The following is a 13,558-nucleotide window of genomic DNA, read 5'->3' on the forward strand; positions in this document are numbered from 1 at the left end:
GACTACTTTTTCTGAAAATAATGGTGATATTTTGTAATACTTTATCTTCCTGATACTGCTCTCCAAACAGAACCTTCTCATACTTTAAAGGCTTTTCCCTCCATTGATTTTTTTTTTAAAATAAGTGTTAAGAGCACACACGAGTATATCATATGATTCTGCTTTTCAGGAGCTGGAGCCTACATAGTATTTTTCCTCCAGAAGTGAGGCATAGCCAAACTAGTGATCACCCTTTCTTCTGGTAATCAAGCAACCTCAGTACTGCTCCCTCGAATCTATGCTAACCCATTTCCAGTAGATCACTGCTCTCATTAATCTAATTGCCTGGACTTCCTGAGTATCTTTGTTCCCTTTTGCTTAGCCCCTTACCTGTCAATGAGGTTACCACTCTGGCAGCTTTGGAAGCAAGTCATTTGCCAAGTGGTCATCAGTGAAATCAGGTCTGTGAATGATGAAAAGATGTACTTTTTCTAGATGGTGCTGGATCATTCTGAGTGTTCAGCTTGCCACCACGGGCTGCCTCTCAGAGTCTAGTGACATCACACAGGGCAATGTTAGCCCACAGAGGCCCCTGTCAGCAAGCGTAGCAAGCGGTTAGAACCCAGGAAGCTGGAGTTCAAAGGGCACTAGCATAACTACCAGCTGAAAGTCTTCCCTCCTCAGCTAAGGAAACAGCCAGCCTCATGAGAGTCAAGGTCAGAACAGGGCTTGTAGGCTTGGCCTAATGTTTAGCTCTTGTGAAATAAGATAAAAAAAAAAAAAAAACAGCTGTCCTTCAGAATACTTCAAGAAACTGAAATATGAGATGGGGCCGACTGAATGCCTTTAATTTTTACTCTCTAATCTATTGCTCAACGTTTAGATGGCGGTACACAAGGTCAGCCAGAGACTTGGGAAATTCCTTCTTCAGGAGGCTAAACCTGTGTCTGCTCAGTAGCAGAAGGGGTGTGCTGGGGTCTTTTCAGACACTTCCCTGGAGCATGCATGAAGTCCTCGGTGATCCCCAGCCTAAATTTGATGCTCATTTGCCCGGGCTGGATGGAAAGGTGCCGATTTGTCACTTAGCAGCGATGTTGACTTGATTTCACAAAAATATTTGAATGGACTGGGGAGATGGCTCATTTGGGAAATTGCTGGCCTTATACACATGAGGGTTTGAGTTTGGAACCCCAGCATGCTGATAAAAACCAGCATGTCAGTGCACGCCTGTGACCCTAGCACAGGAGAGGCAGAGACAGGAGAATCCTGGGGACTTGCTAGCCAAACAATCTAGCTAAACTCAACTCCAGGTTGAGTGATAGATCTTGGCTTGGAAAAAACCATGGAGAACAATGAAGGAAGACACCACACACCAACCTTCATATATACAACATACATGCACACATGTACATCCCTATTTGCCTGTACACACGGATCCTTAAGAAATGTATGCACCTGTGTGTGCACATACACACACAAAGTTTAGGGATTAGAGATGTAGCTCAATAGTACAGTGGTTTCCTAGCATACAAAGCCCTGAGTTTGATCCCTAGGTGTGTAATAAAGGTCATTCTTATTCTTAGTATAACTAAACTGGGAATAATGTAAAAACCCACTAAGAGTGGAATGGATAGGGACTGTGGATGTAGCTCAGTTGATAGAGTGCCTACCTAACAAGCTTGAAGCCCTGGATTCTATCCCCAGCACCACATAAACCAGACACAATGGCATAGGCTCGAAACCGCAGCAGAGGTGGAAGCAGGAGGATCAGAAACTCAGGGTCATTTTTGACTACATAGAACAGTGAGAGACCCTGTTAAAAAAGAAAAAGAGTGGATCGAATAATTGTGCTATTTTCATACATTGGACTATGAAATAAAAAAGCTACAGGTGTGTGTGTGTGTGTGTGTGTGTGTGTGTGTGTGTGTGATATAGCAGGAATTTACCTCAGACACAGTCTTATACCACAGAAGCAAGACTCAGGATGCATGATGCTATTGCCATGACACTGAAGAAGGCACCAAACTAGTCTATGGAGAGAGCAGTCTGAGAAATGACCCCTCTGGGGTGGGGTGGCACTAGGTGTGGGGCCAGGGTGGGCTGTTATTATCTACTCTTGACTTGGTGGCGGCCTCCCGAGCCTAGGCCTGTGCATACTCATGGGCTGCTCAAGGGTTTCACACTTCAGATATTCTAACAGAATCAGGGGGGAAAGTCCACCTGCTTATGGTTTGGTTTAATAGGTAGTCTTTCTGAGAAAAGGGCACGGCACTAGACTGGTCCAAGGACAAAGGCAGGATTTTGAATTGGGAGCTAACTCACCCTCGGAAGCAGAGCCGTAGATTTCGGCGTATTCACAAAAGTCCTGCAAACTTGACTGAGTCCACAGAGTTTTCATTGGTTCAGAAAGAGTCTCCGTGAGAAGTAGCAGTCTTGGGCCAGAGCGACGGCTCAGCTGGCAAAGTGCCTGCCCTGCAAGCGTGAAGAACCACATTGAGATCCCCTGAACCCAATACAAAGCTGAGAGGGTGGCACATACCTGTGACCACCACTAGGATCAGCAGAGGGGACAGGGAGCGGAGATAGGAAGATCCTGAAGTTCCCTGGCCAGCCGGTCAGCCTGTCCAAATTGATGGCCTCTGGTCCAGTGAGCTCACCTGTGCCACAATGTCCTCTGGAAGTCTGTTTTCTCCTCCCACCACGTGGGTGCTCGGGACTGAAGTCAGGTTGTCAGGTTTGGTGGCAATTACAATTATGTTTACCCGCTGAGCCACCTCACTGGCCCATCATAATGTTTTCAGTGTTAATCCACATTGCAGCATAAATCGGTACTTCATTTCTTTTTATGACTGAATGACTATTGTATACAAATATTATAATTTAGTCATCGGTTTTTCAGATGATATGTATTTAGGTCACTTGTGTTTTGGCCTTAATAAATAATGCTGTTATAAATATTCATGCATAAATTTTTTGGTGAACATGTGATTTCAGTTCCTTTGAATTCTACCTACAAGTAGAATTACTGTGGTAATGTTATTTAATTTCCTGAGAAGGAGCTAATTATTAACAGTCTATCCTTACACTGGCCTACAGATTTCAGGCTTGCTTCACCAATCCCTATTGCATGCACACTGATTCCTGGCAGTATATTTCTTCATATAGATATCCCTATTTGGCTGTGTAGTTCTCAGAAGCACAAATGTATATGCCTGTGTAACCCTCCTTATAAATATGGAGCCCAGAAGGGCCCCAGTGCCCCCTTCCTGTCAGTCTTTACCGCCTTTTGGAGTTCGGATTTTCTCCGTGAGCTGTGTTGTCTATCGTGGATTATCTGAATAGAGGCTGAGATGTGCAGGATTTTGTGGGAACTTTTTTCCTTCAGCATTTTCCTGAGATTTACTCTTGTTTTGTATAACAGCCAGTTGTTTTGGTTATGGATATCCTGCTAAGGCTGCCACAGTAAAACACTAAACTTGGTCAAACAACATGAAACTGATCTGATGCTTCTGTTACTTCCAGAAATCCAAGACCAGGCTGTTGCCAGAGTTGATTGACCTGAGATCTGTGTCGATCCTTACCTTAGAAAGTAATCTCTCCTTAACCCATTATTTTCTTGTTGCTTTTCCTCTCTGCCCCCATCTTATGAAGAAAATAACGTTGAAATAACTAACTAGTTTTGTTTGTCTTCGTTGCTGCGCTCGTCAGTCTTTCCCTGTCTGTAGAACCAACCTCCTCCACTCGGCCTATGGGAACACTTATTCTGTGTTTATGGGATAAAGTGTTGGCCAATTCTAAAATACAAAATAAGCCCAATTATGTAGTAAACCTTTCCCATAGAGGTGGATAGCTGTTATCTCAGGAGTGGGTGTGGTAGTATACACCTAGTATCCCAGCACGTGGGAGGTAGAGACATGAGGATCCGAAGTTCAGTATTAACCTTGGCTACCTACATAGTTTGTTTGAGGCCAGCATAAGCTATATGAGCCCCTGTTTTAAAAGGTGGGGGGGCATCATTCAGGAATGGTGCTACACACCCTTAATCTCAGCTCTCAGGAGACAGAGGCAGTGTGATGCTTTGTGAGTTTGAAGCCAGTCTGGTTATATTGTAAGACCCTGTCCCAACAGCAACAGAAGTGTGCGTGTGCATGCGTGTGTGCGTGTGTGTGTGCGTGTGTGTTGGGGGAGGGTACTGGAGAGGTGATGCTTCATCAGTTTTTGCTTACTTCTCTTCTAGCACCCAAGTTAAATTCTCAACACCCAATTCAGTTCACAACTGTCTGTTAACTCCCGCTCCACTGGATCTGATGCCCTCCTTTTTTTGATCCCCAAAGACACTGCAGACATGGCAAACATACACATAAATAATAAATATTGTTAAAATGTTAAAAATCAATCAAATGACTTTAGTTTTAGTCCTGTTTTAGTTTTAAGTTCCTTCCAACCAGCCCAATTTGGTTCACCTCTGCGAAAGTTCTAGTTCTGTCTGGTGCATTGCTCCAAAGACAAAGACTTGACCTCCTGTGTTCTCAATTTTCCTTCTTACCTTCAAATCTCTCCAATTGCTAGTGCCAGCTTGACCAGCCTGTGCTCTTCTGTGTCTTAAAAACTCCATGGAGGATATGGAGAGATGGCTCCATGGTTGAGAGCGCTGTCTGCTCTTCTAGAGGACCCAGGTTTGGCTCTCAGCACTCATATGGTGGCTCACAACCATCTGTAACTTCAATTTCAGGGCATCCAGCGCCCTCTTTTGGCATCTGTGGGCACTAGGCATGCATGCTGTACACACGCAGCTAAAGCACCCATACACATATAATATTTGGAAAAGCTCTATGGAGAATCCATTCTCTACCCATGCTTGTCATCCAAAGGTCCAAACTCTCTACTGCCACCCCTCCTTTGGGATATGGTCATCTGGAGCATAGGTGGCCGTCATCTCAGGAAACTCACTTTCAAGGATATAACATGAAAGGCATCCCCTGACATTAATGGCTTTCTCTCTCCAAGAGTGGGCCCACCCTGGGGATGGGTGGGGATGGGAATGAGAGTGTAGTGATAGATGCCAGGCAGAAAGAAGCCAAACCAAAGCCTTTGTTGATAAAGCTTTGCAAAGTGGACTTTTGGCGCCAGGAAAAGGGCGGTGCTGCTGCAGGGTTCCAGCTGCCAAGTGAAACGTGAACTTTGCTCACCTCCACACTTGGACCAGAGCCATCTGAAGTGACAAGATGCACACCAGGAGGTTGTTGGACTTCTGCTGTGTGGACATTTCTGTTCTAGTTCTTCAGCCATCGCATAGCCCTTGTTCCTTCTCTACATTCAGGGGTTCAGAACACCAATTCAGAGCCACGGGACTCTCTCTCTAAACTGCAGCCCCACAACTAAATAAATCCTTTTACTCTTGCAGCTCCCTAGTTTGGGTAGATGAACAATATTTGTTATGGTTTAGATGTAAGACATCTTCTACGGGCTCATGTCTCAACACTTGATTCCCAGTTGGTGGTGGTGCCTGGAAGGTTGTGAAACCTTTGGGAGGTGCACTTGACTAGAGCAAGCAGACCTCTGATGGCTGGGCACTGAGGCGCATAGTCAAGCTGACCTGGCTTCCTACCCTGTCCTGGTCTGGAGAGATGTGAGCAAGCAGCTTGACACTTCCACTGCCACAGCCTGCTGCCACGCTGCCTTCGTCACCATGAGAGAGCGCACACTGAATCCATGACCCGCAGTCATTCCTCCATTAGGTTGCTTCTTGTCAGGTGTCTGGTCATTACAATGAAAAAAGTTACCAGTACAACACCCAAGAAGTATGACTCTGAGAGATCATGTCGAGATTGCTTCTATCTGAAACCAGACTTGTGCTTGTCGGACACAGATTGTAACCCTCAGGGCAAGGAAAGAGAGTTCGTACACGATGGTGAGACATGAGTATTTGAAGGGAAGAAGTTTTTCCTCTTTAAGTACCTTCTCTGTGCCATCTGATTGAATTAACTAATGGCACATGGTACCAAGTGGTGAGCCAGACTCTTCCCTAGATACAGAAGAAAGTCCATAGTGATGCTAGAGCCATTAACAGGGGAAAGACTTTTCAAAAAAATAAAATAAAAACAAAACTCTTTTCCTTTTTTTAACTTTTCTTTTCTGATTCAGAGAGAAGTTTATTATAAATTCTTAGGAGAGAGAAGGAGAGTCATGCCATTAAGCATAGAGCTCAGCTACATGACAGACAAGAGACACATGCTTGCAAAGGTATCTTTAGAGGAAGAACAGAAGAGCCCAGAGTAGTAGGGGAAGAGACTTAAGCTTCAGCCGGCATCTGAGAGAAGATAGAAGAGAAGAAAAAGGGGAAGTTATACCTTTCAACTTCATGGGTACTCATAGGGACTGCCAAGATATTGCATAATCTATGTTCCAGAATCCTGAATAGGGACAACAGAATAAAGAAATGACACAGACAGATGTACACACACGAGCGTGCACACACACATACAAGGCTGGTGTCCTAGGCTCTCCAATGTTTTTTATATATAGCTGAACAGGGAGGCAGGTTATTGCTCTCCACTGAACAAGAAGATGGGGTTATTGCTTACAGATGACCATGTCTGTAATTTTAGCTAATCTCAGTCTCTGTAGGGGAGCAGTCTTCAGACTACAAGCTTCTTCGAGTTGGGAGAGAGAGCAGGGTGAGCACGTTCTGTACACTGTCAACATTTACACTTGAACCAGAGGAAGTCTTTGCTGTCCTTCTGAGCCTTACCTGAGCGAGGTTTTGCCATGTCTATGGGACTGAAACACTGGCTGTGCCCATGTCAAGCAATACACATTGATTCAGGACTTCACTTGGCTTCTTTACCCATCAAGATACATTTTTAAAAATTCAATTCCCATGAATGGATTCGGACAAATGAAGTCAGTTCTCTCAGATAATTAGTACCAAAATTATGGTGGGTAGATGTTAATCAGCAGCTTCTGGAGTAAACAGGCAGTTTTGCCTGCAGTTAATGATAACCCAGGAAACTTTGGTTCTGGCATGAGATGCTCTAGAGATGAAAATCATGTAGACCCCAGGGCTCAGTCATTGACTCAGAATATCAGTGACTTAATGAGAAACAGCCTACTTGAAGACTTTTGATGATAGCTTAGTTCACATGCCAAACAAAGAGTAATCTGAGATTACTACAAACAAACATTCGTCTGAGAAACAGATGAACGAAAGGAAGTAGGTGGAGGTGATAAGCAAGTTTCTGGGATTGTCCCTGGTGGCATCTGTGAGAAGTGAACAGGCTGTCCGCCTGTGGGAGCTGCTCGGGTGGGATAGGACCAAAGAAAATTAGATGGACTCCCAAGGTCTTCGGATGAAATCACGAGGGAAGCTGAGATGAGTTGCCACCCTCTGCTTATACGTTTCTAAAATAATTGAATTTTCGGTTTTCTGAAATCTTCTCAGCTTTCATTTCTGATAATACAGTATCCAAGCTGAAGGAGACCTCGGAGAATCATCTTGACCTGTGGTCACTTCACACATGAGGAAGCTGGAGGCAGATGAGGGGAGAGGCTTTCCAAGAGCATTCTTTATACTTTGTTTGTTGTTTTGAGATTGGGTTGCACTTTGAATTTACTAAATAGCTAAGGGCAACCTTGGACTCCCGATTCAACTCCCTCCTCTTCGCGAGGGCCAGAGTTACAATTGTGTCCACCATGCCTAGTTTCTTCATATTCTAAAAATTCGAATCATTTAAGTTCAATGACTAAACGCCCAGTGAGATACTCACTCACACAAAACATGGTGACTTCCTCCTAGGCCCAGCCATTCCAGACAGACTGGCTGCCTCCAGGGAGGACAGGCCTTGGGTTAAACAAGTAGGGTTAAAGATACAAGAAGCCTGCAAGGGACCACCAAGCAAGGAGAGCTGCCTCCGTCCCCCCTTTTCCCTCCTCCCCCTTCACCTTCTTCTCCTCCTGTGTCTTCCTTTTGGTCTTTCAGAAGCAAGAACCTGGTCTGAGCTGGCTGCCCATTGGCCTCCCAAGTCCTCCTCATGCCCTGCATCTTTCTCCAGGACTTCCTGCCCGTATTACCTTCTGTCTTTTCCACTTAGTCCCTGTGGTGTGACACATACTCAGCATCATCCTGAGAAAGCGGGATAGGAGGTGAACAATCTTAGCTACTGCGAGTCTGAAGACATCTTTGATGTCTTTGGATCATTTTGTTGTTTTGTTGCTTCTGAGACAGGGTCTGTAGTTTGATTGTGAACCTAGCCTTTAACAGCTGAGCCATCTCTCCAGCCCAACAGGGTCTGTATTTGAAGTCCAGACTTGTCTTGAACCCGTGGTTCTTCTGTCTTAGCCATGTGTTGGGATGATAGGCATGTGCTGCCTGGCTTGGGTGAACTGTTTCCTTTCAACTTTAAGCTAAAGCCCTGCTCTGTCCCAGCCCTAGTCCATATTCTGGACACTTTACCTTTCAGTGATTGTCAATCAGAGAGAACAGGGTCCACTAAGATGATAAAGCCAGGGGCTGGAGTGGAGAATCTGGATGAAGTAGGAGAAAACAGTAGGGTCTTGGAAGGAATTTAGAAAATTTACAGAGAAACAAAAACACAACGGAAAAGACCTCAGTCAGCCTGGAGCCAGGAAGTGGTTATGCTGCTGTCCACCCTGGGCCCTAGGATTCCATTCTTGCAATGCCCTTGGCTTCCTCTCTATATCAGCACCCTCTGGAAGTTTCTCGATACCACTAGGGCCCTCCCTCTCTTACTCTGCTCTACTTCCTATCTTTATTTTAGATTTAAAAATCATTGGTTTGGTCTTCCAGTTGCCAAATGCAGGTCGGGAAGAAGGAAATCCACCTGAGCAGATGAGATCCCAGAGCTCCTGCTGCCTGTCGGTCACAACGATAAAGAGCAGAGATGGGAACTGAAGCTTCAGGCTTAGCTTTAATTGGACTTATGCTGGCGTTGGATTCATATCTCAGGAATCTGTCTCCATCAGAGAGCAGGGGAGGGCACAGAGGCAACCAATCATCTGGAAATCATCCTTGCCCTCTGCTCAGGTGGTCACCCACATTTCTGAGACTGTTGATGTCTGGGCTTCCCTCCTTGTCTCTCCTTACATTCTTCCCTCTTTCTGTAGGTATGGGCTTGGCACTTCATAAAGCGCAGAGCCAAGTTAGTTGCTGGTGTCAGCCTTGTTACAGGACATCTGAACTGACTGAGATTGGCTCAGAACAAGCAAACACATACATAGCAGTATGTACATGCTGAATCTTTTCTACAGTATAGAGTACAAGAGAGTCTTTATAAATTAGAATATGAAAGTGCCCCTATCTATCCCTCCCACCCCTATCACCAAGCTGTTGGCCGTCTACCTGTAGCTGATCCTGAGCCAGGCTCCTTGCTCCGAGCTTCCAAGGCAGGAGCCCCACCGCTAGGAGACACAAAGGTGTTTGGTTTTAATGTACATTTCTCTTACTTCTAGAGAACTAAGCTTCTTTCATGTTTGACAGTATCTGGGTGCATCTAAGAACTGAGTATAGATGAATCTCTGCTGTGATCTCTCTCTCTCCCTCCCCCCCCTTTCTCTCAAGCTCCCTCCCTTCATCTCCCTCTCCCCCCTCTCTTTCTGTCTCTCTCTCTCTCTCTCTCTCTCTCTCTCTCTCTCTCTCTCTCTCTCTCTCTCTCTCTCTCTGTGTGTGTGTGTGTGTGTGTGTGTGTGTGTATGGTTCTAGGGATTGAACCCAGGCATATACACATTAGATACACACCCTACCGTGGTTCATATCCAACCTGTGTTTTTGTCTTTTCCTTGTTTATGTTTATGAGGTCCTTGAATTTTCCCCCTTTTCCTTTGTCAGCCGTGAACACTGCAAGTTCTTTCCTCCTGTCCTCTCCCTGGCTACTTTGTCAATGGCTCCTTGGTCAACTAGAAGTCTTAATTTTGGTACAGTAAAAAATGTTGATAAGGTTGCTTCCTCACCTTCTAGGTTTTGCTTTTGAAATGTTATGTAAGAATTTCTTCCTTAACTTTGACTCACAAAAGAATTAGCCAATTTAATTCTATGAACTTGCCGCTATGTTCCACAGTTTAGTCGGAATAGTCTTTGGAGCTGAGGGTTTTCTCTCTGCATTGAAGCATCCTCTCAAACCCTACAAATAGAGCATTGTTTCCCCCACTGGTTTCTGGGCTGCCATTGCTCCGTGTGCAATGATGGGTCTCTCCCTATCCTGTCCCTCTGGACCATTCATCTGTCCTGTGTATTATATTATATCATATCATATCTTTATCACAGCTGGGTATATGTGGCTTAAGTAGTTATGGATCTCTTTTCCCTTATAAAAATTAAAAAAATTAAAGTCCTAAAGAGGATGGTTAGAATTCCAATGGGAGGAGTGGGTAGCAGGGGTGTTCTAAGAGGGACAATGTCAGGTGCAAAGATGGGAACTAAGGCTGGGAAAGGCAAAGCTGGGTGCAGAACCCTCTTTAGTGATATTCAGGGTACCAAGATACCATGATGTCAGCATCCCCTTTTCAGTTTGCTGGAGTTAAGAACAAACGTCAATTATATTTTTAACGTTTATAACTACACTTTAGTTGCATATAACTGCAAGACCGTATTGTTTGACTCATACTGGAAGCTTCCTCCTCCATCCCTAGACAGCCCTTTCACTCCCACAGCAACCCTGCTTGCCTTCCTCTGGGCTTCCTGGGACGCTGCTTAACTTTCACTTTGAATTTGTTGTAACTGCTCTGTTTTGGAAGTCATTTCCCTTTCATGAACGAGTCTAATACACAGCCCGTGGGTCTCCATCCTGACTGCAGTGAGAACAGGAAACACTCATCACCTTCATCTCTAACTCAAATAGATGTTGAGGTTTAGATGATGGATCAGCTCTGTTGATTTGTTTCATTACCTAAATCTTAAAAATTGAACAATGCAAAAGTCTTGTAAGGAGCTGTGCAGAATGCAAGCCTTGGAGGAAAAGCAATGAAATAGCTCCAGGGATAAGCTCAGAAGTGTGATCTGAAGGGAAAGTGTTAGAAATAGTGCAGAGTGTGGCATTTTCCCTGAAGCGTGGAGCCTGTAAGAGGACAGCTTGTATTATATTGACACGTATGAATGGAGATGTCTAAGAACAAAGTTCTGATTGTGAAAGGTGGTGTGATAATAGATCTACACTGAGGTAACTCAGCAGGTAAAGGAACTTACAGCCAAGCCTGATGACCTGATTTAGATCCCCAGGACCTGCACAGTAGGAGAGAACTGGATCCTACCAGTTGTCCTCTGACCTCCACAGAGGTACCGTGGCATGCGCATGTGCATACACAAACAAACAAACAGATAGATAAATAAGTAGTAAATATAGGATAACTATTAAGATTTGAGAAAGCTGATTTATGACATATGTTTTTATATTACACACTATACACATTTTGTGTTAGCAATACTTCATAATAAGAACATTTAGGGGTCTTGATCATATTCAGAATTCACAATGATTGTTTCACACCTATAATATTCATCACATTTATTAAGAGTAACTGGTGTGTTTTATTTCACTGATGGCCCACAAGAGGGAGATCTAGAATAACTCAGTGATCAAATGCTCAGTGAGATGCCGAGGGAGTTCCGGGCAGCAGGTGGGGACACCTCCCATTGTCCTCTGATATGGAAGCCTATTTCCTTACTGCACATTCCTGTGACAAACTGAAGAACGTGTCTAGGAAACACAGTATAGGGTGGGGATGTAGCTTGGTTGGTGGATGCTTACTGGGCATACACAAAGCTTTGAGTTCAATTCTCATCACTGGATGATGCTAGCATGGTGGAACATGATTGTAACCCCAGCTCTCAAAAGGCAGAGATAAGATGATCAGAGATCAAGGCTATTCTTAGCTACATACCCAGCCGGGGCTACATGACATCTATGAGAGAGAGAGAGAGAGAGAGAAAGAGAAGAGAGAGGAGAGAGACGAGAGAGAGAGATATTGCGATAGAGAAGAGAGATGATATCTCTTTATTATATACTTCTATGCGAGTAGTCTCCTCTCCCTCTCTCTCGTCTCTCTCTCTCCTCTCTCTCTTCTTTCTTCTTTCTTCCGCTTCCTCTTACTCTCTTCTCTCTCTCTCTCTCTCGTAAGCGTCTTCCCAGCCAAGCAACAAAAAACAATGTAACTAAGCAAATCTTAGCACCTAGGAAGCTGAGGCAGAGGGATCCTGATTTCAGGCCACCTTGGCCTATATAAGGAAGTGAAGGCAGGCCTGAACACACTGAGACCTTGTTTGAGAAAACAAAGCAAAAACTTAGCTTTGTCGAGCTCATTATAAACAACAGCAGAGGGAAGGGCCTAAGCATGCCAGAGACACATGGTGTCATTGGCACCTGTGCTGGGCATGGGAGTCATTGGCCCAGGAATGGGCAAAGTACTAGGCTCTCTGCCCTTGTCCTCCCCTGAAGCCATGACTTTTTCTGGAACCAGGAACAGCAGGGCAGAGACCAGCAGAGCTGCCAGATCTGCAGCTGAAATCGGCTTTTCCCTGGAAGATTCCGGCCATGCATGGTGGCTTTCAAGCTTTTCCACAACCGTTCCCACAACTTACTAATTCATGTCTATGCAGATGGAAAGGATTTTTTTTTTGGTTTTTCGAGACAGGGTTTCCCTGTAGTTTCTAGAGCCTGTCCTGGAGCTAGCTCTTGTAGACCAGGCTGGCCTCGAACTCAGAGATCCGCCTGCCTCTGCCTCCCGAGTGCTGGGATTAAAGGCGTGCGCCACCACCGCCCAGCTGGGAAAGGATTTTTAAAAAATGGTCAGGGCCACATAAGTTGAGAGCAATATATGCGGTGATTATTTTTTCAAACAAGAAGGACCCACTCTTCCTGCACGGTTACTCAGTAGGCATCACCTCTGAGGACTCTACTGTGTCCGCAGCAATCATGTGGCCAGCGGCAAATACTGTGCTTGCCTCCTCGTTGGCACAAAGAATGTTTGTTAAATTAATCGCCAGAGTCCACTAAGGATGACTGCATAAACAAACTATGGTGTATCCACACAGTTGCAATAGAGGCGATCCTGGCCCTTGCTACAGCCAGGGTGAGCCCTAAGGACATTATGTTCAGGGAACCATGCCAGCCTCAAAAGGACAAATCCTGCGTGCTTCTCCTTCTACAAGGTCCCCACAGTTGTCAGAGTCATAGAACAGAAAGTAGGGGTATGGACCAATGGGTAAAGCGCTTGCTGCACAAGTGTGAGGACTGAGTGCAGATGCCCAGAGCCTGCACGGAAAGACCAGATGTGGTAGCACACATCTGTAATTCCACGGCTCCTACAGCAAGAGCTGAAGAACAGAGAATGAGAACCTTTGGAAGCTCGTCGGCTAGCTAGTCAGGGTAAGCAATGGGAATAACAAAGAGATTTTACCCCAAACAAGGTGGACGGTGAAGACTGACTTGCCTCTGACCTCTGCCCATGTGTCATGGGACCAGAACACCCACACACCTACACCTCACACACAGTACACACAAAGATTAAAAATAAAATAGTCAGTAGAATGGTAGTTGCTGGAGGTAGGGGAGGATGAGCCAGGGGTCAG

General features: G+C 45.1%; 1 protein-coding gene across 1 annotated transcript in view; it reads right to left on the reverse strand.

The window, feature by feature from the left end:
- Galntl5 (polypeptide N-acetylgalactosaminyltransferase like 5) overlaps positions 1–2,599 on the reverse strand; it is a 43,296-nt gene extending 40,697 nt beyond the window's left edge. Inside the window, exon 1 of the mRNA XM_038319381.1 lies at positions 2,302–2,599. Coding sequence (XP_038175309.1) covers positions 2,302–2,473 — 172 coding nt within the window. The 5' untranslated portion in view covers positions 2,474–2,599. The remainder of the gene's footprint in view (positions 1–2,301) is intronic.
- Positions 2,600–13,558: the final 10,959 nt, after the last annotated feature.

This window comes from Arvicola amphibius, chromosome 2 (genome assembly GCF_903992535.2).
Source record: "Arvicola amphibius chromosome 2, mArvAmp1.2, whole genome shotgun sequence".
Classification (NCBI taxonomy): domain Eukaryota; kingdom Metazoa; phylum Chordata; class Mammalia; order Rodentia; family Cricetidae; genus Arvicola; species Arvicola amphibius.